Source organism: Cololabis saira, chromosome 13 (genome assembly GCF_033807715.1).
Source record: "Cololabis saira isolate AMF1-May2022 chromosome 13, fColSai1.1, whole genome shotgun sequence".
NCBI lineage: Eukaryota > Metazoa > Chordata > Actinopteri > Beloniformes > Belonidae > Cololabis > Cololabis saira.
In genome coordinates this window covers 21,445,235-21,469,202 of record NC_084599.1, presented here as the reverse complement: position 1 = coordinate 21,469,202, position 23,968 = coordinate 21,445,235, and the positions used below count along the sequence as shown (strand labels likewise).

Below are 23,968 nucleotides of genomic sequence, written 5' to 3'. Positions count from 1 at the left end.
AAAACATGCAACAGTCCTGGGCTATACATGCCCCCTCTGGCCAACCGGGGCACCAGATGGGGTGGGGAGGATCTGGCCGGAATAACGTGATCCTTCCACGCGCCACGTCCGGCAGGAGAAACCCCACCCTGTCTGGTGAAAAGAAGCGGCCTGCTCACTCCTCAGGTTAAGGAGGAGACCTGAGCTCAGTGCAGGGCCCTCCCAGGGTTGGTAGAGGATGGCAATGCCCAGGACTGTAGCTTAGGTAGGAGCACTGAGTGATATAATGGGGAAAAAAAATCGGGGATAAAAAAATATAAAAAAAAAAAAAAATGAACATGTTAATGTCCTCTAGGGCAGTCCTGGTCCACAAGGTATGCCAGGTCCTGAAGGACGTCCTGGAAGAGAAGACATCCCAGGAGTGAATGCTGACCCGGGCCCACCTGGGCCACCTGGAGAACAGGTAAAGCACTACGGACAAGTTTACAATTCTATTGTAAATTCTATTGAATACAGTCCTGAAAAAAGAAAGAAAAAAAGGGCCAAAAAGGGCAAAAAAAAGAAAGAAAAAGAAAAGAAATGTTCACCTCCAAACTGAAGCAAGTTACAGTTAAATGAGCGACCCCTCCATCCCATCATTTTCTACACCCTCTGCATAATTTAGGACTGCGAAGAGACTGGAGCTTACTCTAACTGTGATAAATGAGCCATAATAAAAATATTCAGATAATATTCTGATAACAAAAATCTAATATTTAAAACCACAGAAAATGCTTTCATAGAGTGAAATAAACAAATAAAAATAAAATGTATTCAGCACAAAAATTGGCAAGATATTTACATACCTTATTCTTAGTTTCAGCTCGAACTAAATGCTGCATCGTTGACTGAAGTAGAGGCGGCACAATAGTGCAGTAGTCAGCACTGTTCAAATCAAATCAAACTATATTTATATAGCACTTTTCATACAATACAATGCAGCACAAAGTACATAGCAGTGAAAACAAAGCCAAACCACCCATCCACGTCCTTCACCACAAACCCCAATCCCTATCAATGATAAAAACGTGATCAAAGATTAATAGAAATAAAAACATTGAAAGCATTGCTGGGTACATTTCATGGTAGAGTCAGTGCCAAACACCACATCTGTAGGATGGATCTATGGACCCCACCACAACCCAGGGACAACCACTGGACCTCCGGCCATGAGTGCAGAGTCAATGCAGAGGACTCCCACTGATGAAATATCAAATTAAAAGTAAGAAATATAATTGAATAAATTGAGTAAATATATATATTAAAAAATAGATAAAAGAAAAAAATATAATAGAAATAGACAAGTAAATAAATTAGATGTCCAAAATAAATAACAGTAAAATGTGTTTAAAAAAATAAACTGGGCTCAACAGAACGTCTAAACAGGATTAAAACAAAGGTGATGTTAGTTAAAAGCCAGAAGGTAGGTCTTGAGCCTGCTTTGAGCCTGCAGCCCTCCGGTTCTCCGGTTATCCATAAAGGTGCAGAAGGGTTCATAAGGTAAAAGCACATCAGTAAGATAAGAAGTGTAAGACCATTAAGACTTTTTAAAACCATATGAAGTATCTTAAAATCGACCCTGAAAGACACGGGAGCCCATGCAGTGTTTTAAAAACCGGTGTATTGTGAGCCCTCTTTCTGGTCCTCCTGCAATCTCTGCAATCCCTCTTATGCATGACTGAATTGTTATTCTAAAAAGACCAAAAGCGTGAGCTTGCGTTGTTCTTTGTCTATGGTACTGTGCTGGACTTGCAACCTCTCCGGTCTGTACCCAGCCTCTTGAAGATGGGACGGGCTCCACCCTCCCTTGCAGTCCTGAACAGGATTTAAGACCCAACGTGGCACAAAAAGACAGGAGTGACATTGACAAAAACCTTTACAGTGACCCAGAGCACGACCCCCAAGCAATTATACAATCAGCAGGAGCTTCTAAAAGTCCAGGGCACACAGTTATGGCAAACCTTTAAACAACTAAGGCCCAAATCCACAAAAGGATTGCGCGGCTTTTGCAGCCGCTAACCCGGTGCAAATGAGACAAAAAGAGAGCGTCTAATTCACAAAGCACCCGCAAAGGGCGAATTGCACCACAAACTGCGCTGCCAAGCAAATAGTGTCATGGTGCGCCTGTGCCATTTGCATGCATGTAAATTAGGTAATATTCATACATTCGGCGCAAAATTGCCCCCTTTCTATGCAAATAAGCCTCATTGCAAAAACCGTCTAATTCACAAAGGCCAGCGCTATTTGCCACACGCAAAAATAGTGGAGCAAATACCGTGTTTCAGAAGCGTGTATTAACTGCGTGCAAACTCACTCCTCACTCCCCCTCTGTCTCTGTTTCTCTCTCTCTTCAATATCATTCAAGCCTGTGTGATACTGAATGATATTAAGGGTGAAATCTACAGTCAGACATGACTGTACACAGTCAGATCAAGTGGGGTTGTGGACTTATCTCGGATTTAAAGATAAAAATAACAGGACGGAGTTCAGGATTCATCCATACATTTATTACAAACAATTCCACCATATAAACATATAAATCTAGAATGTGTGTGTTTAACAGCTGACCTGTAGGTGTGTGTAACAAAAACAAAGAACATGAATTACCATTAGATCCTGATCTGATCCCGATCCAGTGTTAATGAAGTTACCGGTGCTGTGCCTTGTGCGTAAATGCGCACAGCCTCTTAACATTTTACATTTCATTAGCTTATGTCATACATGCGAAATACTAGAGAAGTACAAATACCTGAAAGTTGAGGCTGTTGTGCTCTCTGCAGTTTTCATTATGGACCAATCTGTGTGATGAAATATGGAGAACACTGGAAACAGCTCCGCTCACTTACTCAGACAAGGGAAAATTGCACTCAGCTGCAAAACTTTATGGGCGTGTATGTGCCGGCATATCATTAGAGCAAAATTTTTTGTGAATAGGACCTTAAAGCGGGGCAAGTTGCGGGCGCAAATGCGGCGCAATTCACAGCGCTATTCTTTGTGGATTTGGCCCTAAGTATTTGGGAAGAATGGCAGTGATTGTGATAGGTGTACATTGTGTGCTTGCTCCATTTAACTAAATAGTTTTTTCTTCTGTTCATTAACCTTTGATATTTAAAAAAATGCATTCTAATAGAAAATTGTTCCCTTTGCACTCTTTGTAGAAGATATGTTGAATTATGTACTTGAAATCCCTCGGTGTCAGTGCTAATGATTCTGACTTCAGGCTGTTTTATGTCACTCATACATGTTTGTCCTTGCAGGGTCCCCAAGGTTACAGAGGAGAGAAGGGCATCAAAGGGGAGCTGGGTGAGTGGGTAAGAGTATCCTGGACTTCCTATCTTAGAAGGATTAATTTACAAAGGCCTTACAAAGGCATTTATACAAAATGAAACCCCATCATTTTTGATCACTGGATTTAGCTTTCTATTCTGTGCAGCCAACTCACACTCTTGTAACTGCACATAATCAGTTGCTAAGTTTCTGTCCGATCAACATTTCTTTCATAAAACAGTTAATCACCCATTTTGTTTTTTTTTCTCCTTGTAGGGATATCATGGAGAAGCAGGACCCCAGGGAGAGAGAGGAAAAAAAGGAGACAAGGTCAGGCTGAATGTCCACCGCACTTTAGGAGGTCTTTTTCTAAGCAAAGCTGTGATTTTCTGTTTATTTGTGTCGTGCCATAACCAGGGAAGAAAAGGAGTCAGAGGCTTTGTCGGGATTCCCGGCTACATTGTAAGTATACATGTCTTTATCACTCAACCATGGGCCCTTTTTTACACATTAAAATTGACAATTTTATAAACACACGCACATGTTTCTTTGGTAATTCATTTATGCTCGTTTTAAGTACCATAGTAAATTGAATGCTTGTGTATCATCTGATGTTTGCAGGGAATCCCTGGAGGCAGGGGTCCTCGTGGTTTCCCAGGACCATCAGGACTTCTGGTCAGTGTTACACACGTTTGTTCACTTTTACATAAAGCTGCAACATCAATAGATTTCTGGAAATACATACATCTGGATCATATATATTGTTGCTTTTCAGGGACAGATAGGAGATCCTGGCTTTAGTGGACCACCAGGTCCTTTTGTAAGTGATATTACCCAATTTATTATGACACAAACATTGTATTGATAATATTTTGAGCTTAAATGATGGGCTACTATAAACAGAAGAGGAGCATCCATCAATATGATCTGTCTGCAGGGCAGGATAGGCGCTGGAGGAGCAAAGGGACTGCTAGGAGTTAAAGGACCTCCAGTAAGTAAATAAGCAGTCAAGATCTTTCAAAGTTGAATAGGCTATAATTATATTTCAAATATTCATGGTTTCAGGGTCATCAAGGGGAAATGGGAGCCAGAGGAGCACCTGGACCCCAGGTGACGTATATACTTACTCTCCCTAAATGAGGCTGAATAATGTTGAGCTTATTCTAAGGGATACACACCGAACTGAGATTGTCTTTTGTTACAGGGAGAAATTGGTCCGGATGGAACAGTTGGCCTTCCTGGTGTCCGTGGCCCTCAGGTATATAAAGAATAAATCATGAGTTCCGTAATCTAACTAATGACTTGTGCTGTGATTTATTTATTTTTTCTCCAAACAGGGAAACCCGGGACCAAGTGGACCCTCAGGTCCTAAAGGAGATCCTGTTAGTATACCTTAAAGAAAACAAGTAGAATGTGACAGTGAATTGTGCTTATTGTTAATTATAAACTTGTCTATTATGCTACTTGTCTTTTGCTTCAGGGGGATACAGGAGATGAAGGTGAAATAGGAGAGACCGGACTTCCTGGGCTTAATGTAAGACAATGAGATCAAACCCTTTGTAAAGGGTCTAATACATAGGTACAAGTGTATAATGCTGTGTTTTTCATGCTATAATTAATTTACTATTATATTGTCTTCATCTTCATTTTAGGGTGCTAATGGAAATCCAGGAAAACCTGGACCCTCAGGTGATCCCGTAAGATTACTTAAAGCCATTTCATTATTGACTGTTGCTAAAATGGCTTCACTAGAAACAATCTCTTGCTCATGATGAAGATACTTAATGGTTATGACATTAGTTCCTTTCTGATGATCTGTTACAGCCCTGGTTCATAACTGTTTAGCTAAACTGGCAGATTTTTCCGTATGCCACTAACAGGGAGCTAAATCCAGACGAGGTGCAAAGGGTGATCCAGGGTTTAAGGGAGACATGGTAAGTCTGCTCAGCTGAGCAGTTCAATGATCAGCTCAGTTAATCAATTCACATATTGAACTGATTAATTGACTTTTTTTGTATAAAGGGAGGTCCGGGGACTCCGGGAAAACGAGGATTTAAGGGACGGCAAGGGCCAACAGGACAACAGGGAGACATAGGAGCAGCAGGGCCAGCCGGACTTCCTGGACCCATTGTGAGTAAAATAAAATAAAATAGACTTGATGAAAAAAAGAGAAAGAAAAAGAAAAGCTCCTTAATGATGCTACAGTAACTGCAGTTATTAAGTGTTGTCTTCCGCTGTTGTAGGGGACTGACGGCAACATGGGGGAACAAGGGAAGCAGGGAAAAGATGGACCTAAGGTGAAAATGAGAAAGTTGGAATGGTAAACTGAAAGGGGGGAAAAAACTAACATTTTGTCCGTGCATATTGATATAGGGGGATCGAGGAATAACTGGTATTCAAGGAAATCCTGGGCCTCGAGGTGACAAGGTAAAAGATGCTTAATATGTACGCAAAGCTAAGCTAGTTTATTAGTCACAATATACGACACAAAATACAATAGTTTTCCTAATTTTCCTGTAATATTGTCCAAGTCTGATGACATGCTTAAGATGCGCTCCACATTTAGAGACAGACCTAACTTAGGTACAATTAAATTGAAGATACTGATTGTACAGTTTCATGACATATAGCTGTTGTTCTGGTCCAGGGTCGAGAAGGTCGAGCAGGATTTTCTGGACTGCCCGGTCCTATTGTGAGTATGAGTGAGTGTTGAATTGGTTTAATATATTTGCTGATCATTGTTCTATGTGTGATGTGGTTGTGTTTTCTCCCTGCAGGGAGAGATGGGGAAGTCAGGAGAAACGGGACTTGAAGGAGAACCTGGTATCAAGGTTCCTATGTGGCTACATATCTCATTCTGTTTAAATTGACTGCAGTGTACTGTTTAAAGATCGCGGTTCCCTCACCTTTTTCTGTACAGCTGTGATTTAGTTTTCTTTTTTAATGAAATTCAAATCAACAAGCTTGAATATTGTCAAGGACCAAATTCCACTGCATTTGATAAAATGCCAGATTAAAATGAAGCTTCAACCAGCGACAGAAGGCCAGCAGAAAACATTTAAAGGGCACCGTCACCATGGTAACATTATGCTGTGTATGTAATGATTAGTTGTCATGTTTGAAATCAAAGGTTTAAGAACATATTTAAAACTTTCATTCAAGCTTACTAAACAGACTAGGGTCTGCGTTCAAGAAATGCAGATCATCTAAATACTATCCAAATGATAAAACAATAATAAGGTACCTGCAGGTACGATGATTTAGCAGAGAAGATGGGAAAGTATGCAAACAGAGGAAGGTGAACTGGAACCAAGAGGACCTAAGGAGAAGAGAGCATTTCATTTCAACTTACAAATTGAAATGTACATTCTTATAAGTTTAATCCAATAACTCTGAATTTATATTACTTTCTACAAATGGTGTTAATGATTTAGAAAATTGTATCAGTAAACATACATCCAGGTAGAACCCGTTGGTGGCACTGGAGGGACTAATGTTCAGACACGATTTGCTAAATATTCATTGTGTCCTTACTGACTTGGCCACATTTTAAAACCGTTTGAAATGAAGACCAAAATCCAACTGATGAGAGGAGAAAGATGGAAATAAATAAGAAAATGAAGAAGATGAGCTCATGTGTTCCTATTAACCTTAATTCCTTGTTACTCTGTGACATGTATGACAGTATTTGCTTTGTGTTTGTCTAGGGGAAACCTGGACTTCCAGGTGTTCCAGGACGTAAAGGCCTGAAGGTGCTCACACTTCCAATAGAATTATGTTCAACTCCTTAAATGGCAACAGTGAAGACCTAATACCCTGATATGATACTATTTGTACATTTATAAACGGAGAAATGCCATCATACCTTTATCTGCATGGTTAATTAATTTATATTAATCTATTCTTCTCTATCCACACATGAAACAGCTACTGAAACAAAGAAAGACAAAGTTTAATTTTCTGTGTCCTGTTACAGGGTTTCCAAGGTCACATAGCCAACAGAGGCCAGGACGGCACTCTAGGAGCCCAGGTGAGACCTGTAGGATTTAGGCGTGTGATGGAGGAGGCTTGGCACAAATCTTCACCTGGTGCTGGTTTTTACTTAGTCACCATTGTCAAGCTGTGCAGTTGTGCATTGTGAAAGCTGGTTAACAAAAACAACTAAATAAGACAAACTAATTTGAAGTTCAAAATAACCCAGCATCGTAACTCTGCCACCTACTGGCTCACCTAAAGGATCAAGCAACTGCTTTAGTGAGAGAGGAATGAAAAGTCAAATGTGAGGTCCAACATTTCCTTATCACTACTCCATATTACCATTACAAGTCACATACAACACATAGGAAGCTGAATGACTTAGCAGTTAGGGTATCTATTTTACTTCCACTGGTAGTATGAACAATAACCTTCTGAAATAGCGCAAGACAATAAGCACAACACAACACAAATGACACAATTCCTAAAGCCTGCCAGATGGAATTGAGATGAGATGGAACTGTGCACGTAGTCCTGTGTGTGTAATGTGTGGACCAGCTACTGAAGGCATGGTCTACCCCATGATAAGACCAATATTATATTCATACATTTAAAATAAGTAATATTTGTTGCCCAGACTGTTGGGACACTATTTAGCATTGAACAGACAGATATAGTTTGATGGTGCAGACAGTGTAATGTTTGTTAATTTGCTTATGTTTAAGTTGGAGTAGGCCGTACATGTATTAAAACCTGGGTAAAGGTGTAACGTCTCTCCATGAAGTGGTGCTCGTGGTAAAGGAAAACAAGGCAGTAAATGCTAATATTCAATCAAAAATTTAGATGTTCATTTTTCTAGCAATAAAAAAAACAGAAAAGGAATCACAGGGGACTGAAAAACTGAAGAAACAGTCAAACCAAGGTTGAAAAATCTTGTGCATTTCTCTTGGACTCGGGATGCGGAACAATGGTTAATGGACTGCATTTCTATGTGGAGGTTGTGCCCTTTGTTTATGTGTGTCACAGTGTATAATAGCCTATTCTTTGGGCTGTCGCCTGTTGCCTGCAAGGTTATATATCATAACTTTTTTTTAGCACCCACTACCAAATCAGCACGCAAATAAGATCTTTATGTAAACTTATTTGTATAACTGCACTAGTCAGCCTGCTGCAACATTTATCATGCAATATAATTATAAACCTGAAACCTCTTGAACAGTCCATAATTCACAAAAATAATACTCCAGTGGGACTATTATAGGTGTAACCAGGAACGGGTAACTTGTATTGTAACCTAACATCTATCTGTCTCTCTCTATAAGGGGCCGGTTGGTGAAAATGGAATGACTGGGAATATTGGACAACCAGGACCGAAAGTGAGTTACAGCTCCACATTAAAAACTGAGCTATCATATTTTCTTGCTTTGCTGGAGTAGTGGAGATCTTGTGAGATCATTTAACTTGTGCTGGAAGGATTTTCACAAGACCCAGATGTTTTCATGCTGCATACATCACCAAGGAGACTGAAAAACAGTGACTACTTTATCTAAGATGTTACCCTTTCTCATGTTTTTTTTATCCCGAACATTAGCGGTTCAAGCTTCTTCTGGCTTTGGTTTACAGCCAAATAATGAGTCATTACATCCTTACAACAGCCAAGAAAGTGACCCTGTAGCTGAAGACTTTCACAGTAGCATCACAAATGGATATTTGATGATAAGGTGTTTTCCACAGGGATTGCCGGGGAAAACAGGCTCTCCTGGAATCCAAGGACCTGTAGGAATGAGTGTGAGTTTTTACTGCGTTCCATTTGTTTATAAAGCCTAGTAAAAGATAACCTACCAAATTTTCCTCATAACAAATTCAATTAAATAAGGCGGATCATCCATAAAAGCCATCCTTTTTTGCAATTTCCAGGGAGAACCTGGCAGTGAAGGAAGGAAGGGGGCACCAGGAAAGCAAGGAGACAGAGTAAGTTCTTCAACAATGTTTGAGTGTAAAGTGTATTATTTTCACAAATCTCATACTCACATAAAGAAATACATAGTACAGTGAGCAACTGAGACACTTTAACCAAAATTACACTGAAAGCTAAGAAATCTTGGTTTCCTTTAGGGCCTTGAGGGTAAACGAGGCACTATTGGGCACAAAGGAAGCACAGGATCAAAGGTATGTTTTTCAACACCTTACGTTTTATCTGCACGTTTATCAGCATGGGGACATGCATCACAGATTTTAAGTGTCAGATCATTTGATATTGGACTTGTTGTGAAGGGTAAAAGTGGCGAGGAAGGACCAAGGGGAAAACCGGGACCCCCAGTAAGTAATTCAAGATGTGCTACTGGTTTTGTTCAGTAGATTTTTAAGAATAAACTGAATATTTTTGTGTCAGGTTGTTTTTCTGAGCTGTTTCTTATGACTTGCTTCAGGGTGAGAGGGGCCTACCTGGACCAAAAGGATACAGTGGAAACCCTGTAAGATGATTTGAGTGACCCCCTTCAAATATCTGTCCACCAATCCATTCCTGCGATCCAGTGATTTTATGTCAATCAATTGGTGTCACTATCTTAGTTTTTCTTTTTTCTTTTTTTTAAAGTGTGACTGCTGTGGGTCAGGAGGTAGTTAGAATTTGCATGGCTGAGGTTTTTTTTTTTGCATTAAGCATTTTCATGGAAGGTCTGTCAGCGCCCGTGTGTTGTTTACTGTGAAACTGTCAATGAGAAGCATAATTGATAACGTCTTTGTCCATTCATGTCAAAAAGTGTTAAAATCCAATTCATAGGAGGTTAAAATGCTGGATATTTCAAAAGGCTGAAATGAAGACACTTGCTGCATGCAGCAGGTCTACTTTGTAGCTGCCTTAATCCTACTTTCCAGTTAATAGAACTTCACTTTGTAGACCTGCTGTCCACTTCCTGTCGTGCCACTTTCAAAATAAAGGCCACTACAGCCACAAAAAAAGCCAAACTTGTAGTGACAAAACACAAGGGAGAGTGGGGGACAGGAAGATGGACTGGAGGAATGACATCAAGAAGACAGTGAAGTGAGGATAGGGAGGACATTTTTTATACACACAAAGATACTCAAAGGGTAGAGACACAGGTGTAAACAATCAGGACAGACAACCAATGAGGAAGTTAACACAGGCGAGGAAGGCGCTTCCAAATTAAAACAGGAAATGAAAATATGAAACAGAAGTCAAAAAGAGCACATAAAAAACAATACTAAAACAGAAACAGATATTTGATCAAAATCCCAGAACCATGACAAATATTAATTTATTTACCCCTGCTGGGGTAGGTAGAGAGACGAAAATTATTTTGCCATCTCATTTCATGAATTTGAAAACAGTTATGGAGTGAGTGAACAAAGCCTTGACCCTAGGTTTATAGTCTTAATTGATTTTGCATCCCATTTATACAGCATTTAAGGCAGCGGGGTCTTGTTTCTGCTTTTCAATGTTAGTCCAGGAGGAGGCAAAGTCAATTAAAGGTTTATCCCAAACTCTCGTGGCAAGAGTTTGCTATAAACATCCCATTACAGAAAATAAAAGGTCAATTAATGAACCCTTCACTATATCTCTAAGAGAAAATAATAGGTTTTGTTATCTTGAGATTAATAATGATAATAATAGTATCAAGTTCTGTTTCTGCTTTTGTGACTGCTTTATTTCCCCCTACAGGGAATCAGGGGTAACATTGGATCATGGGGTGAGGTTGGGCCTGGTGGTCCTCCAGGTCACAGAGGACCGCAAGGTCCCATCGGCCCTCGGGGAGTTACAGGTTATCTTGTAAGTTTAATTTTGCATTGCTGTTGTCAACCTTTATTATTACAAAAGTCTCACGGTTTTTGATCCATAAATGATCTCATACTCGGGATTTCATGAGTGATCACTTGCTGAGGATCCCTGATCACCATTTGTGTGCCATTCTGACCAACAAAACACAGATCAAGAAGTTAGCCAATATAGCTAAACAAACACAACCAAATTAATTAGTTGCTGATTCTCAGCATCTTTGTTGAATAGTCCAAAGAGTATTAGATCAACTGGCAATTCAATATTGGTAACTGGTCCAGGTGTGAGCAGGCTGGGTTGTTTTCATCTTGTTAATGGGCTGGCAGAGTTTTAAGGTGGCCTCCTGCACTCAGAACCTCAGCAGAGATGAGCTTCATCCTCCCACCAGCCTGTAATGCGTGATGTGTGTGTGGTAGATTGATAGATGGAACTTCTGTCTGCTTGTAGTTGCTCTATATGTGTTTCCTAGCAACCAAGTGACTTTTCAAGACTCACTGAGCAGCTGTAATTCCCCCTGTCAAGCCAGAACATTTTCTGTTGTAAAAAAATTAAGTACAGACATCTTCTCTGAGAGACTTTATTCATGTTAAAAGTCAAGCATTTCTAAAACTAATTACCTTTAAGTTGAAAATTCTCAATGAGAGCAGTCCTCTTGTGACAACAGCTGATAGATGCTGATTTGAATGGCAAACAGAAAGTTTCTTTCATACTGTACCACTTTGTTTAGTCATCAGATCATCAAGTCAGCAGGTCTGATGCTTTGGTTATGATCGAGGATGAACTTATGCTGCATTTGGATATGTTGAAAAAGTTAGATAATACACCAATGTGTGATTGAATGAATGAATGGTTTATTTTGGACAGAATACATTGAGACATTTACATGTTCATTTCACAAATAAAATAAAAGGTAAATAGAAATGTCCGAAAAAGGAGTAGGCTGAAGCCAAGGGCTTATTATAGCCTATCCTGTGCAGTGTATATCATTCACACAATATGGCATCCGGTGGATGATAATACACAAATGAGAAAAGAAATATATAAAAAGAAAACAAAGAGAAACTGTCATTGCATTATGTTATATAAAAATAGTAATACCAATAATGCAAAAAGGGGTATATAGTGGTGCTATTTTCATGTTAATCTATAATAGGCTATACCAACATAATTAACAGATTTCTTTATAACTGTTTATCGTTTTATATTTAAAACATTTTTTGAAAACATAAATTGAGTTACACATTCTTAAATCCTTATCACAGCAATTCCACAATTTGACACCTTTCACGGAAACACAGTTTTCTTTACTTTTGGTTCTTCCCCATGCCTTCTAAACATACCTGTGTGCCTTAGTTCATATTTACTCTTTTGGATTTGGAACGGCCTCTGAGAACATCTTGGGAGGAGATTATGATGTGCTTTATATATAAACAATAAGGTTTGAAGGTTAACTAGATCCCAGAATTTTAATGTATTTAAATTAATAAATAAAGCATTAGTTGGCGCCAAGTACTCTGCTCCCATAATTATAGGTACTATTCTTTTTTGTAGTAAAAATATGGGCATGAGATTGGTTTTATAGGTGTTTCCCCACAATATGTCATGTATGGGACTATAAGGGAACAATATAGCAGGTAATGTTATTTTTTATTTAAAAGTTCTTTGGATCTATAAACTATTGCGATTGTTTTGGAGTTTTGGTTTTGGTTTTTGTTTTGATTCATTGTCATCATCATCTTTGAAAGCTTGTAATAAGACTCCGTGCTAAGAGCCTCTCTCAAATCAAGGAATAAACAGCAGTCCTTTTGCTTTTACCACAATGGTTTGCCAAAATGTTAAATGCTCTCCAAGATTATGCACCTACCTGTATCTCACTGAGATGAATCAACTCTTTCTAGAAAACACTTATTGCTACTTTACTCTCTTTGTACAGGGTAAGGATGGAACGCAAGGACCGACTGGACCAGGTGGTGTTAAAGGAGACAAGGTCCCAATGGTCTACTTCTGAGCTCCTCTAAGCATGTAGCTTCACTTTTATGTCTTCCTAAATGGAAAACAAAATGCTGCATGGAAGAATGGCATAAAGATGTGAGCTAATTTCCAAAACAATCAATGCTTTATTATTTAGTCAATTGTGTTTGTCCCTTCATGCTGTCTCCAGGGATCCAGAGGTGCCCCTGGGCAGGAGGGAGTTGCTGGTCTCGATGGTGAGGAGGTAGATTGATTAGACTGTGTTCATTGCAGATTTGAATACATTTCATATTATATTTTCCCAACACCAGGTTAGAATAACAAATACAAACAAAGACTTGTTACATAGATTTGCCAACGTCTAAGTTAGTGCTTTTGTATTTAGGGTCCAGTGGGACTAACTGGAGTTGAGGGGCCAGTTGGTCAAAAAAGCATATCTGTGAGTAAATGTAAATTCAAATTTTGGATTATTACTGCATCTCTGATTGTTTGAAAATATGTCACACTTGAAACCCTGGTTTGCTTACATTTCAGGGCGATAAGGGAAATGCTGGACTTCCTGGGGAAAAAGGATCAAGGGGAGCCGAAGGGGAAAGAGGGAACCGGGGGCCACAGGGACGAAAAGGGCCACTAGGGAAACAGGTTGTTTGGAAATTAGATCACTTTGCATGAGATCACTTTGCATGAGATCACTTTAATGTGGTGACTTTAATGACACAGGGTCAAAAGGTGAAAAATAAACCCAATTTCCTGAGACTCGCTCAGTGCTAAAAAGTTTCTGAAAGTGTGGGATGCAATATATTCCTTCAGTCTTTCATTATTTATTCTCTTTCACAGGGATACAGGGGTTCACCAGGCGATAGAGGACAACAAGGGCTTACAGCGCTAAAGGTTTGTTATTTGAACTCAGAAATTCTTGACCCAATAATGAAGGACTTAATCGAATACACTTTGCAGCAGGCAGTCTGTAAGCTCTATGTTAAAGGTTTGGGGGAAAGCATGACTTGATGTTGATGATATTCACAGGGTGATGAAGGCACCAGGGGTTTGTCAGGCATGCGTGGACAGTTCGGACGTGGGGGGACCACTGGGGCGCCAGGAGCCAGAGGCCAAAAAGGCCTGCAAGGACACACTGTCAGTGAAAGAGTGGGATTCTTCTACTATTCAAGTCATAAATGCTGCGGTGTACTAATATGTCAATCCCTGTTTCACGTCAAGAAATACTTTGGCTGTGTCATGACTTATGATGTCCCCACATGAAATAAGACACTGCAAGCAATAAGCATTGCATTCCTTGCCATTTCAGGGTCCACCTGGTAGTAGAGGTCCTGTGGGAAAAGCTGGATCATCATTGCCTGTATGTTAAATCTGACAACATTAATAACTATATTGTTATTCTGATGTGATAAAACTGTATAGCTCAGTCACATATCCAGCTCATATTTTTCTACAAAACAGAGGAGGCAATTCTGAAAATGTCAACACATTAAAATAAAAACAAATACTTATCTGTATTCTCAGGGTCTGCCAGGCGAGAAGGGTGATGGTGGCAAAACAGGAAACTCTGGACCAAAGGTGTAATGTACCATTCATTTTGACACATTATAATACAATAAAGGTTCATGTAATTACACTTTCAGTGCCTGTATATCCATCTGTGGTGGTAAAGGATATACATGCAGTGTATATCCTTGGTGTTTAATTGATCATGTCTCTGCTGTTTCTGTAATTCAGGGCAGTCATGGTGAGAAAGGCATAACAGGTCCTGCAGGTCTTAAAGGAGACATGGTGAGATTACATTATGTTTTACTTTGGGGATCCAATTAGTTTGGTCAAGCGTACTTAAGGTTGCATTGGGACATATAACCACAGTGATGCAATCACTTTGTATAACTGTGTGTGTTCACAAGGGCATAAGAGGCCAAAAGGGTCCAAAGGGAGAGCCTGGGACACATGGAACATTGGTAAGACGGGATCTTTTAATTTCAAAATGCAGGTTTTTGTCACAAATGTTTAAATTAAAGTTGTAATTGAATAATTGTTGGGTTTTTATTTCAGTTCTTCACAATGCTCCTCTAGTAAATGATCATCAAATATTATTATATAAGTATAACAATATATTTTTAGGGGCCAGTGGGGAAAAGGGGGTTCATTGGGACTCCTGGTGCTAAAGGTGGACCTGGACCTGCTGGTCCTCCTGGTCTTCCAGGAACAAAAGGAATTCAGGGACGAAGGGTAAGAAGAACGCAGAGCTGAACAAAACACTTAACCAGTATACTAGTATTGAGATACTAATGTTTTACCTGCTAATATCAACATGCAATCAGTTGACCGTTGTTTGCCGTTTTTACACTTACATCCACATGGAGTGGAAGTTTTATGCCATGACTTATTATATTTTTTAAAGGGAAAACAAGGTCAATCTGGAGGAAAAGGGCCCAAAGGAAAAGCTGGGAAAATTGTAAGTTTTATTAAGTCGTAAAAAATCATCTGATGCAGTAATTTCTGATGCAAAAGCCACAGACCAAATAAATCCATGGTCCTTGAATAGAAGTTTTTCACATCTCAAACTGGAACTAATGACAGTGTGAGGCAGCTTCTTTCATAGCAGGTCTGCTTGGTTAAAAAAAATTTAATTTGCCAACAGTTGTCAAGATAAAGGCAAACCTTTGAGACCCCAATTATTTAAAATAAAAAACTTAAAAACCTCTTCTACATAAGGACCTGAAACCTTCCACGTGAAACTGTTTGGGGTCTATCTGCTTCTGTCAACCATTGGTCTGATGCTTCTTCAACTATTTTGAGTACATTAGACATAACTAAGAAGGTACACCCATATGACTATGAGCAGGATCTCTAGCTTCTGTGTGGAGAACTTTGAAGAATGTTATAATGAACCTCAGAAGGAGCCATCAGGAAAGTCTCTAGTCTAGCTATCAATCAGATCTTTATGCTAACGATTGCTAACAGAAGACCTTCCTCACTAACAGAAACAAGAGAGCCGAAGGGATGTTGTCATAAGCACATGAAAAACTCTCTGTCTAAAGCAAGCAAAATTCTCTAAGAGCCCTCATAACAAAGACTAAACTGTTTTACCTTAATTCCCAGCAACACTTGTAAATGAAACCAAGGAACTAAACATGATGTCATGAAATCTGTACAATCTGATATGATGAACAAGCATGTGAGGAAGTTTTTCTATATCAGTTTTGGGAGCCCATTCAAGACAGAAATATTGGTGAGGAAAAATAAAGCGAAATAAAACATGACTTTTAGTGGGGTTTTTTTTTTCAAAACCTTCCAAATTTCAGGCTAGAGTCACAACCTGGCTCGGGAGTCATAAAAAACAGGACTTAAAAATACTTTATTGCAACACTATTGCGCAAGGAAAAACTCCCAGTGTCTGATTAGACCTCTTATAGGGGCAGGAACCCCGGGCCCAAGTGTATCAAATCACCCCCTACAGGGCATCGCTAGGCTGATGCTTTGTTTTTTGGGGGTTTTGTTGTTGTTGTTGTTCTTCAGCTTTAAAAAAACTCATGGCTTACTTCCAAGAAAAATCAGTAGGCTCTGGAAAGCTCTGAAAGCTCATGGTGTTATTTTATATTACTCAAAGGTTGAACAAATATTGGCTCAAACCAAATGGAGAAATCTTGGAGCTAAGTATGTAATAGTTTTATCAGTGCTCATGAAGAATAATCCCTTCTGTAGGGAAGTGAAGGCAAGCCAGGGATGCCAGGACCTTCTGGATTACCTGGAAAACCTGCAAGTATCCATCCCTTTTGTTAGATAAAACACATACACTCACACACATTACCACAAATCCACTATTCTGAAACAATGATAGTAATTTTAAGTGTGAAGATAATTTGACATGGAAAAATGAAACCTTTTCTGACATTCATGTCTGTATGTTGTCCTTAGTTGAGGTAGGTACTGAAGTTAATTAGTAATTAGTTGTTTTGTTGTTGTTTTTTTGTTTTTATTTTTCAGGGCCTGAATGGTTTGGATGGATTACTGGGGGTTGAGGGGAACGAAGGGGATCCAGTAAGAAAGTTTTTATGGAAAGATTTATTATATGCCAAATATGGCTCAAACCTTTCCATACACTAAACTCCCACTTCGTTCTTCCCAAAGGGTGATATTGGTTTGAGAGGAGCTCATGGATCACCAGGCAGGGCTGGCAAGATGGTAGGATCAGTACAATCATGGATTACATGCATCTACACAATAACCAGCAGCTGAACCATGAACAAATTAAAATGTTCTCGCATTCATAACCATCTTGGAAAGGCGCCTAACAAATAAAATGTATTATTATTATCATTATACATTTTTCCTGATGCATTTTGTTGTAATAAATATATTTAATATTGTAGGGAGAACCTGGAACTCCTGGTATTAGAGGAAACACCGGACCAACAGGATTTAAGGTGGGCCATTGATTTAAACCAAATGTACACATGTTCATCAAATTCTGTTATATGCACACTGTTGGGGAATTTGCCTTTACTTCTCTCTTTCTGAACTGTTTAGGGCAAAACAGGCCCAAAGGGAAAATATGGACCTCATGGACCAGTAGGGCCAAAGGTATACTGGTTCATTTTACAGAGGAATATGGTCAGGAATAAGGTAATTTCTTTGCTGGTGAGCATTTCCAACACTGCTGCTGTCACTTACAGGGTATTACTGGCCATAGAGGAATAAAGGGTAAAAGTGGAAGTGCTGGCACAAAGGTAAGAGGCATACAGTGCGTTGTGTTTATTCAAAATGTTCTCTCATATCTTTGCTTTATATTGACAGCAAATGCTCACACATTGAAAGGAATAAACACTGCTCTTAAACAAATGTAGTTTCTGGATTTTTGCTGTGAACCATTACAACTGCGCCGATATCATGAGAAGATTATTTAATTTACTTCAATTCAGAAAGAGACAAGAACAGCAACAGTTTATCATTACTTCTATATGAAGTGTTTTGGTTTCTTGGTATTGTTTATCTTGGTTTCCATTTATTCTTTTCTTTGATGTATCTGTATGTATCTACCCTCAGTGTCTCTTCTTCTTGTTTTCATCCATGATTGTTTATACCTGTGTTTCATCAACCTATTTGTCTATAAAATGTGCCCCCTTTTCTCTTGCCAGTCTGTTGTTCTCCTCTGTTGGCTGCTTCCTGTTGTGCTTCCCTTTGCTGGCCTCCTGTCTCTTGTCTGTTCACGTCAGCATTTTGGATTTTGTTAGTCAGCTTTTTCAGCCGTTTTTATTAATAAAGGATGTTACATTCTACCCCTTGCCTCCTGTTTTGTTGTTTTTTTTAATATACAGGGTCTCCTGGGTGATATGGGGATATTGGGACCAACTGGTCCACCAGGGCTAAAGGTTGGTTTAAATCAAATACAAAGTTGTTACATTTTCTGGCTTTTATGTTATGTTAATCTCACTCACCTCTAACTTCAATCATAGGGGAATCCTGGTTTGCAGGGACTCAAAGGTGAAAAAGGTCATAAAGGAAAACAAGTAGGTTACTTTTTGATTTTCTTTATGTTTTAATAACTCATAGCTAATTGTTAACCAAAATATCGATTTCCACAGGGGGATTCGGGTCCTCCTGGTCCACCAGGGCAGAGTGGCCCCATTGCAATCGATGTATGTTATTCTAATGTTCTGCTTAGCATAATGATTTGAGCAAACATTTCACTTTGTAAACAGAAAGTACCATGTTGGTCAGATTTTTAGGAAATCAAAAACTGCAAACTTGGGGCTACATGAATTTCAGTAATAACCATTTCCTCAATTTCATTGGTACAGGGCCATGTTGGAAATAAGGTGAGAATTTTTATTTATTTATTTTTTGTTGTATATTTGTGAGTCTTTGAGTCTAACCATACTGAAATTACCATTGTGATGTACAGTATATTCTACAGTTAATATGAATGACTGAAGCAGTCTATCCGTGGCCATTTAAATCAGTATTAAATTTGTCTTCTATTTGCACTGGACTAAAATTACCCCTGGACCTGCAGTAATTCTGAGATTACACCCCGACATCTATATGCATTAGTGCTGTATAAGTTGGTGTTGGTGTTTTGTCGTGATTTACAGACATTGATCCCATAAGTGACATTGAGAATTTGCATTTTATTTAAAATATGACCTTTTATTTTACATAAAATTTGAATATTGAGTTAAAACCATCTGATCAGACACTAGGGAGTTTGATTTCCATAATGACACATCACATATTGACACTGACAAAATAGGAATATGCTGTCAGTCTGGTTTTAAGTTTTCATGGTAACAGTAAACTTGATGGTAGACATAACTGAGTCCGAAGTTTTCGTTGAAGCCCTAAAGGTTTTGTGCTGTCAAAGAGCCTTTGAGCTTAATAAAAGATAAAAAGTTTCTGACTGCGCTAGGCAGCCACACGTGTCATTATCCCTTTTTCTGCTGTGGGGGACTTCTCGTTTCATAGGTCTCCATGTGAAGCTTAATGTTGATACATTTCTTTAAGTTTATGACCTAAAAATATCAGATCATTACACTATATGGGGTGGATTTGGGCTGACGTTGTTACATAATATCTCACTATATAGACAGCAATTCCCCAAATTACACCGGGAAAGAGGTAAAAAAGGCTATGAGCGGATTTTTTTATTATTATTATTTTTTCCAAAGATTCCAGACGTACATGGTTGAATTACTGACATGTGCATTAGGACAGGATTCAAATTATTTATTATCTCAGTGTTTTCTGAAATAAGGTAGTTAATTTGCGGAGGAATTTTTTGCTTTACAAATCATAGACATGGTGCACTCGGGCGGGATTAAAATCAAAGATGTCTTCCATGATTAAAAGAAATCACCACATGTCCCCAGATCATTTTAATCCAGCCTGAACTAATTGCTTGACTCTGTTTTGGCCTTTAAAGGGGGTGAAAGGTACCCAAGGCAGGAGAGGGCCAAAGGGAATTAAAGGCAGTCAGGGACCTCCGGTAAGTGACCATCCAAATGACAATTGATCTTGCTGGGTGTCATCAGTAAATGTCAGACAAATATACTGTACTGTTGCTGAACTGCCTTAGGGTTTGTATTGTGTTTTTATTACAGGGGAAACCAGGAGCACCTGGCAAATTCAGGTCCATACAAAGTCTTGACTCAAACTCTGAGCCAAGACCAGGAATAAGAACTGACCAAAGTCCCAAAACAGTACCCAAGGCAAAATATATGATGAAAACTTTATCTAATTCAATGCAACATCCTGGCCTCCTGGAGCAAAGGGAAGGACAAGAAAATGTAATTTCTCTTTGAGGATTAATAAAATATTACTGAAATGAAATGAATGTCAGTACAAGGTTTCTCTGCATATGGATTTATTTCTGCAATGTCCTCATTTTGCTTTGCGTTTTATCCTTTATATGAGGGCTGAGAGGGTCACCATGGCCAACTAAATAATGTATTCGTCCACAGCAGCACAGGCTGATATCCAGGAGATGGTCTCAAGGAAATGGAGCTGAGGAATCTTCCAGCTGGTCCCTGGGAACTGAAGATAATCCCGGCACAACCTGCTATGAACTGAAACTCTTACATCCACATCTAAATGACGGTTAGTGTCTGTGTAAGTTCAGAGCCACAAAATTCTTCAATCTCTCAATCTCCAGTGAGACTTTATGTGTCAATTTTTTCTAATAAATCAAGTCTTGTGAATTTTAGGTTACTTTTACATGGATCCAAACCAAGGCTGTCCCTGTGATGCTGTGAAGGTGTTTTGTAACTTCACAGCAGGAGGAACGACCTGCATAGATCCTCTGCATGCACAGGTACCTTATATGGCTTAGCATAAGCAGGATAGGAGTGATGTGGGATGGTTTTTTCTGCCCATTAAGGCATGCTAATAGCTTCATTACTCAGAAAATGATCACTGCTTTTTTGTCATTTTCATTGCAATATTAGGCATCATAAGCCAATCATTCTCATTACCACACCAGTATATGAAAATATTATCACATCAATAAGGAATGGACATGACATATTCCCTTCTTTAGATAACATTAAGGTGGGAAAAAGAAAATGTGAACTCAAGGATGCCTATGCAGTGGTTTACTCAAGAACAAGGTGGACAAAAGGTAAGTTTATTTCAAATGTGATTTAATCATAAGTGTACTGAGTGTTTAGTCATTTATTCTGCCTTTTTTTATCTGCAACTTACTTTGTACTAAAGTCCTGTACTATGTGCTAGTTGGAGTATGCTGGGGTGGACTTCATACAGCTGAGATTTCTGAGGCTCCACAGCCACACATCTTTCCAGCACATTATTCTCACCTGTCCAGCAAACCAGTCCAGTTCTGCTGCTGCAGGAGAATTTGCCCGTCGAAAAATCCATTTGTTGGGAGACTCTGGCAAAGAAATTGACTCACACCTCATTACAGTATCCAGGGAAAGCTGTGAGGTAAGAATAAACGTTTAGAGAACCAAAGACATTAGCTTTACGTTGATATGATGAAGGTAAAATATCTTAAAAACAAACAAAAGAACAATGGCGTGCAATTATCATACATGACAGAAAAACAATTTGTGTAAACCAAAAGGCTTTGTGTAAAGGAAAAAAGGAAAACAAGGTGAAAATCATACAATCGTCCAATTCTAAGATTTTACATAAGAGAACATGATAGAATTAATTTAACCTTTCCAATTAAGTACAAACAACTAGATGAACAAAAACACATGGCTCATGTTATTACTGTTGAACTAAAACTAAACTAAAATGATGAAGCATAACTAATAATTTGATAGCTTGCAGACAAATCTTTTACAGCAATCACTTGAATTGTGTTTGGAATTAAATGATCCATCTCTCACATCATCATGGAGAGATTTTGGCCATCCTTCTTTACAATTTTGCCTCAGTTCATTGAAGTTTGTGGAAATTTGTACTTTTTCAGTCATTCTGTTGCAGACTTTCCGGTCTGTTTGGGATATTTGTCCCATTTGACACAATTTCAGTCAAACTTTTAACTGCTAGAAAGAAGATTTCACATTTGACTCCAGAATATTTTATCGTCCCTTATCCATTTTGCTTGAATGCTGGTTTTTTTTTTTTTTTTTTTTTTAATGCTGGTTTTAACCGTTGATGTCTTTCTTTTTGCTGTGCATTTTGGAGAAACATTTCTGATTTGGATTTGTTTGTCCAAATGGCATTGTTCCAGAAGTCCCATGGTTTGTTCTGATACATCTTTGCAAACCAAAGCCAAGCTAACATTATCTTTTATAACGAGAAGATAAGTTCTCCTGGCACCCCTTTCAAACAGGCGTGTTTGTCCGTTACTAACGTCCTCTTTGACGCCATCAATCCAACATTGTGGATAAGACAATATGATAATCCCAAAAAGATGACAGCTCTCCTAAGTGCTTTTGTCTGATCTTTTCCAGGTGCACATGACCGTGACTGTTCGGGGGAATACAGAGTTGCATCGAGGGGATATGGAGTTACTTCCCATCAGAGATGTGGGCATAGAGATGGGCAGTCCAGCCAACCTAACCTCTGAAATGGCTGTGGATGTGGGACCCCTTTGTTTCTTGTGAAGGTTAAATTGTGTGTGAGCGCGTGTGTGTGTGATGTTCCTTCCATTTCCGAGTGTAAAATTCTGTAAACATTTCTTTCACATAGAAAGCATAATTATACTGTATTATGACTGGCTGTGTTCATTTTTAGCGGCATAACTCTGTGCTATTTTTGTATTTTGTTGTATATTTATTAATTTTTTTTAAGTTGTTTGATTTTGTTTGATAAAACATTTTACAATTTGTCATGACATTCTTATGTAATACTAATTGCCTAGGTAGTTTGACTTATATCTTATTGTTGATAAGTAGTCAGTCATTCATCCTCTACTTGAAGGAATGGTGTAAAACGGTATCATTGCATAGTCAAATATGGCTACAGTTTACACAATAAAACTATGTATAGTTTCAAGACCTGATACAGACCAGGGGATTTTTATTATGTTATAAAACTTTAAGATTGAACAGATGTTTTTACATGCTTTGTCATATGACTATTTACAAGCCTACTGGATTTGTACCCCACCCTGTCCCTGCAAGTCCCAAGCCAAGATTGTTGAGTTTTGAAGAGCACATACAGTATTATGAAAAAGAAATCTGTGCTCCAGAGCATATGTTTGGGTGTCTTAGGGGATTGCTTATTAGAAAATAAACAGAGTTGTGTGACATGACATTACCCAGTCTCATCTTTTTTTGCAGTGTTTTCAGATTTACAGAGTAAAGTGACCTCACAGACCCAGATCAGACTAGAATAATGTATTACACATCTTTATACCTCTTCTGTTTCACATAATGATAGATTTACTATCAGGACAATGTCATTTTATTCAGTGTGGTATTTTGTATGAAGCATATCAGAAAAACATAACATTAATACCAAACAAAACTGTGTCAGCTTGTAATAAAAGTGCATAATATGACTCATTTATAAAACTCAAATGTTTTGGTAGAAAATAAACAAATATACAATGAAGACATTATAAACAATATGGATCCTGCTCTATGACTTGATTTCAAAGCCTGGGCATATAAAATACCAATGTCATTTTTTATCGTAAACAATGTACTGGCATTGGTGCATATTCGTACATTACTGGTATGTAACCCACTCAAAGAAAACGCTGAGTGATACTGTTTTATTATTTCTTTTTTTTTAGGTTTGCCATGTGTGTTTGATTAATAAATGGTATTAAACAACCTTGAAATAGTCTGTAGGATTTTCTTTATTATTATTATTTCTTAGGGTCCGATTGTGATGTTTTTTTTGTTTTGTTTTTTAAACTTTATTAGCAAATCTTGCTATACAAACACCAACAAGGTGTAGTGTGGAACAGCACATACAATGATGGAGTAAATTATAAAAATATCTAGTATGAATAAGAAG

At 38.5% G+C, this 23,968-nt stretch overlaps 1 protein-coding gene and 4 long non-coding RNA genes across 5 annotated transcripts; all 5 read left to right on the top strand.

The window, feature by feature from the left end:
• The first annotated feature begins 5,342 nt into the window (after positions 1-5,342).
• On the top strand, positions 5,343-5,686 carry LOC133457946 (uncharacterized). Its single transcript, XR_009783913.1, has 3 exons — positions 5,343-5,415; positions 5,529-5,582; positions 5,659-5,686. It is a non-coding gene; the product is annotated as an uncharacterized LOC133457946 (long non-coding RNA).
• A 3,492-nt stretch (positions 5,687-9,178) lies between these two features.
• LOC133457947 (uncharacterized) lies at positions 9,179-9,580 on the top strand. Its single transcript, XR_009783914.1, has 3 exons — positions 9,179-9,231; positions 9,376-9,429; positions 9,535-9,580. It is a non-coding gene; the product is annotated as an uncharacterized LOC133457947 (long non-coding RNA).
• A 109-nt stretch (positions 9,581-9,689) lies between these two features.
• LOC133457948 (uncharacterized) lies at positions 9,690-13,039 on the top strand. Its single transcript, XR_009783915.1, has 3 exons — positions 9,690-9,734; positions 10,943-11,050; positions 12,990-13,039. It is a non-coding gene; the product is annotated as an uncharacterized LOC133457948 (long non-coding RNA).
• Positions 13,040-13,150: 111 nt separating this feature from the next.
• On the top strand, positions 13,151-14,162 carry LOC133457801 (uncharacterized). Its single transcript, XR_009783903.1, has 5 exons — positions 13,151-13,271; positions 13,413-13,466; positions 13,562-13,669; positions 13,865-13,918; positions 14,054-14,162. It is a non-coding gene; the product is annotated as an uncharacterized LOC133457801 (long non-coding RNA).
• A 392-nt stretch (positions 14,163-14,554) lies between these two features.
• Positions 14,555-23,325, top strand: si:dkey-21p1.3 (collagen alpha-3(V) chain). The gene is made up of 23 exons (XM_061738973.1): positions 14,555-14,602; positions 14,762-14,815; positions 14,938-14,991; positions 15,155-15,262; positions 15,435-15,488; positions 16,739-16,796; positions 16,952-16,956; positions 17,021-17,074; positions 17,165-17,218; positions 17,407-17,460; positions 17,564-17,617; positions 17,710-17,763; positions 18,352-18,405; positions 18,490-18,543; positions 18,619-18,672; positions 18,835-18,852; positions 19,956-20,018; positions 20,134-20,319; positions 20,494-20,629; positions 20,737-20,843; positions 21,069-21,149; positions 21,263-21,472; positions 22,453-23,325. Exons 2-23 carry the CDS (start codon positions 14,813-14,815, stop codon positions 22,603-22,605), a joined length of 1,668 nt encoding a protein of 555 aa, XP_061594957.1. The 5' UTR covers positions 14,555-14,602; positions 14,762-14,812; the 3' UTR covers positions 22,606-23,325.
• The last annotated feature ends 643 nt before the right edge of the window (positions 23,326-23,968 follow it).

Coding starts and splice junctions, on each gene's coding strand:
- si:dkey-21p1.3 (XM_061738973.1), top strand. Junction 15,263..15,434: donor AAGGAATTCAGGGACGAAGG/GTAAGAAGAACG, acceptor TATTTTTTAAAG/GGAAAACAAGGTCAATCTGG. Junction 20,019..20,133: donor AAGGCAGTCAGGGACCTCCG/GTAAGTGACCAT, acceptor TTTTTATTACAG/GGGAAACCAGGAGCACCTGG.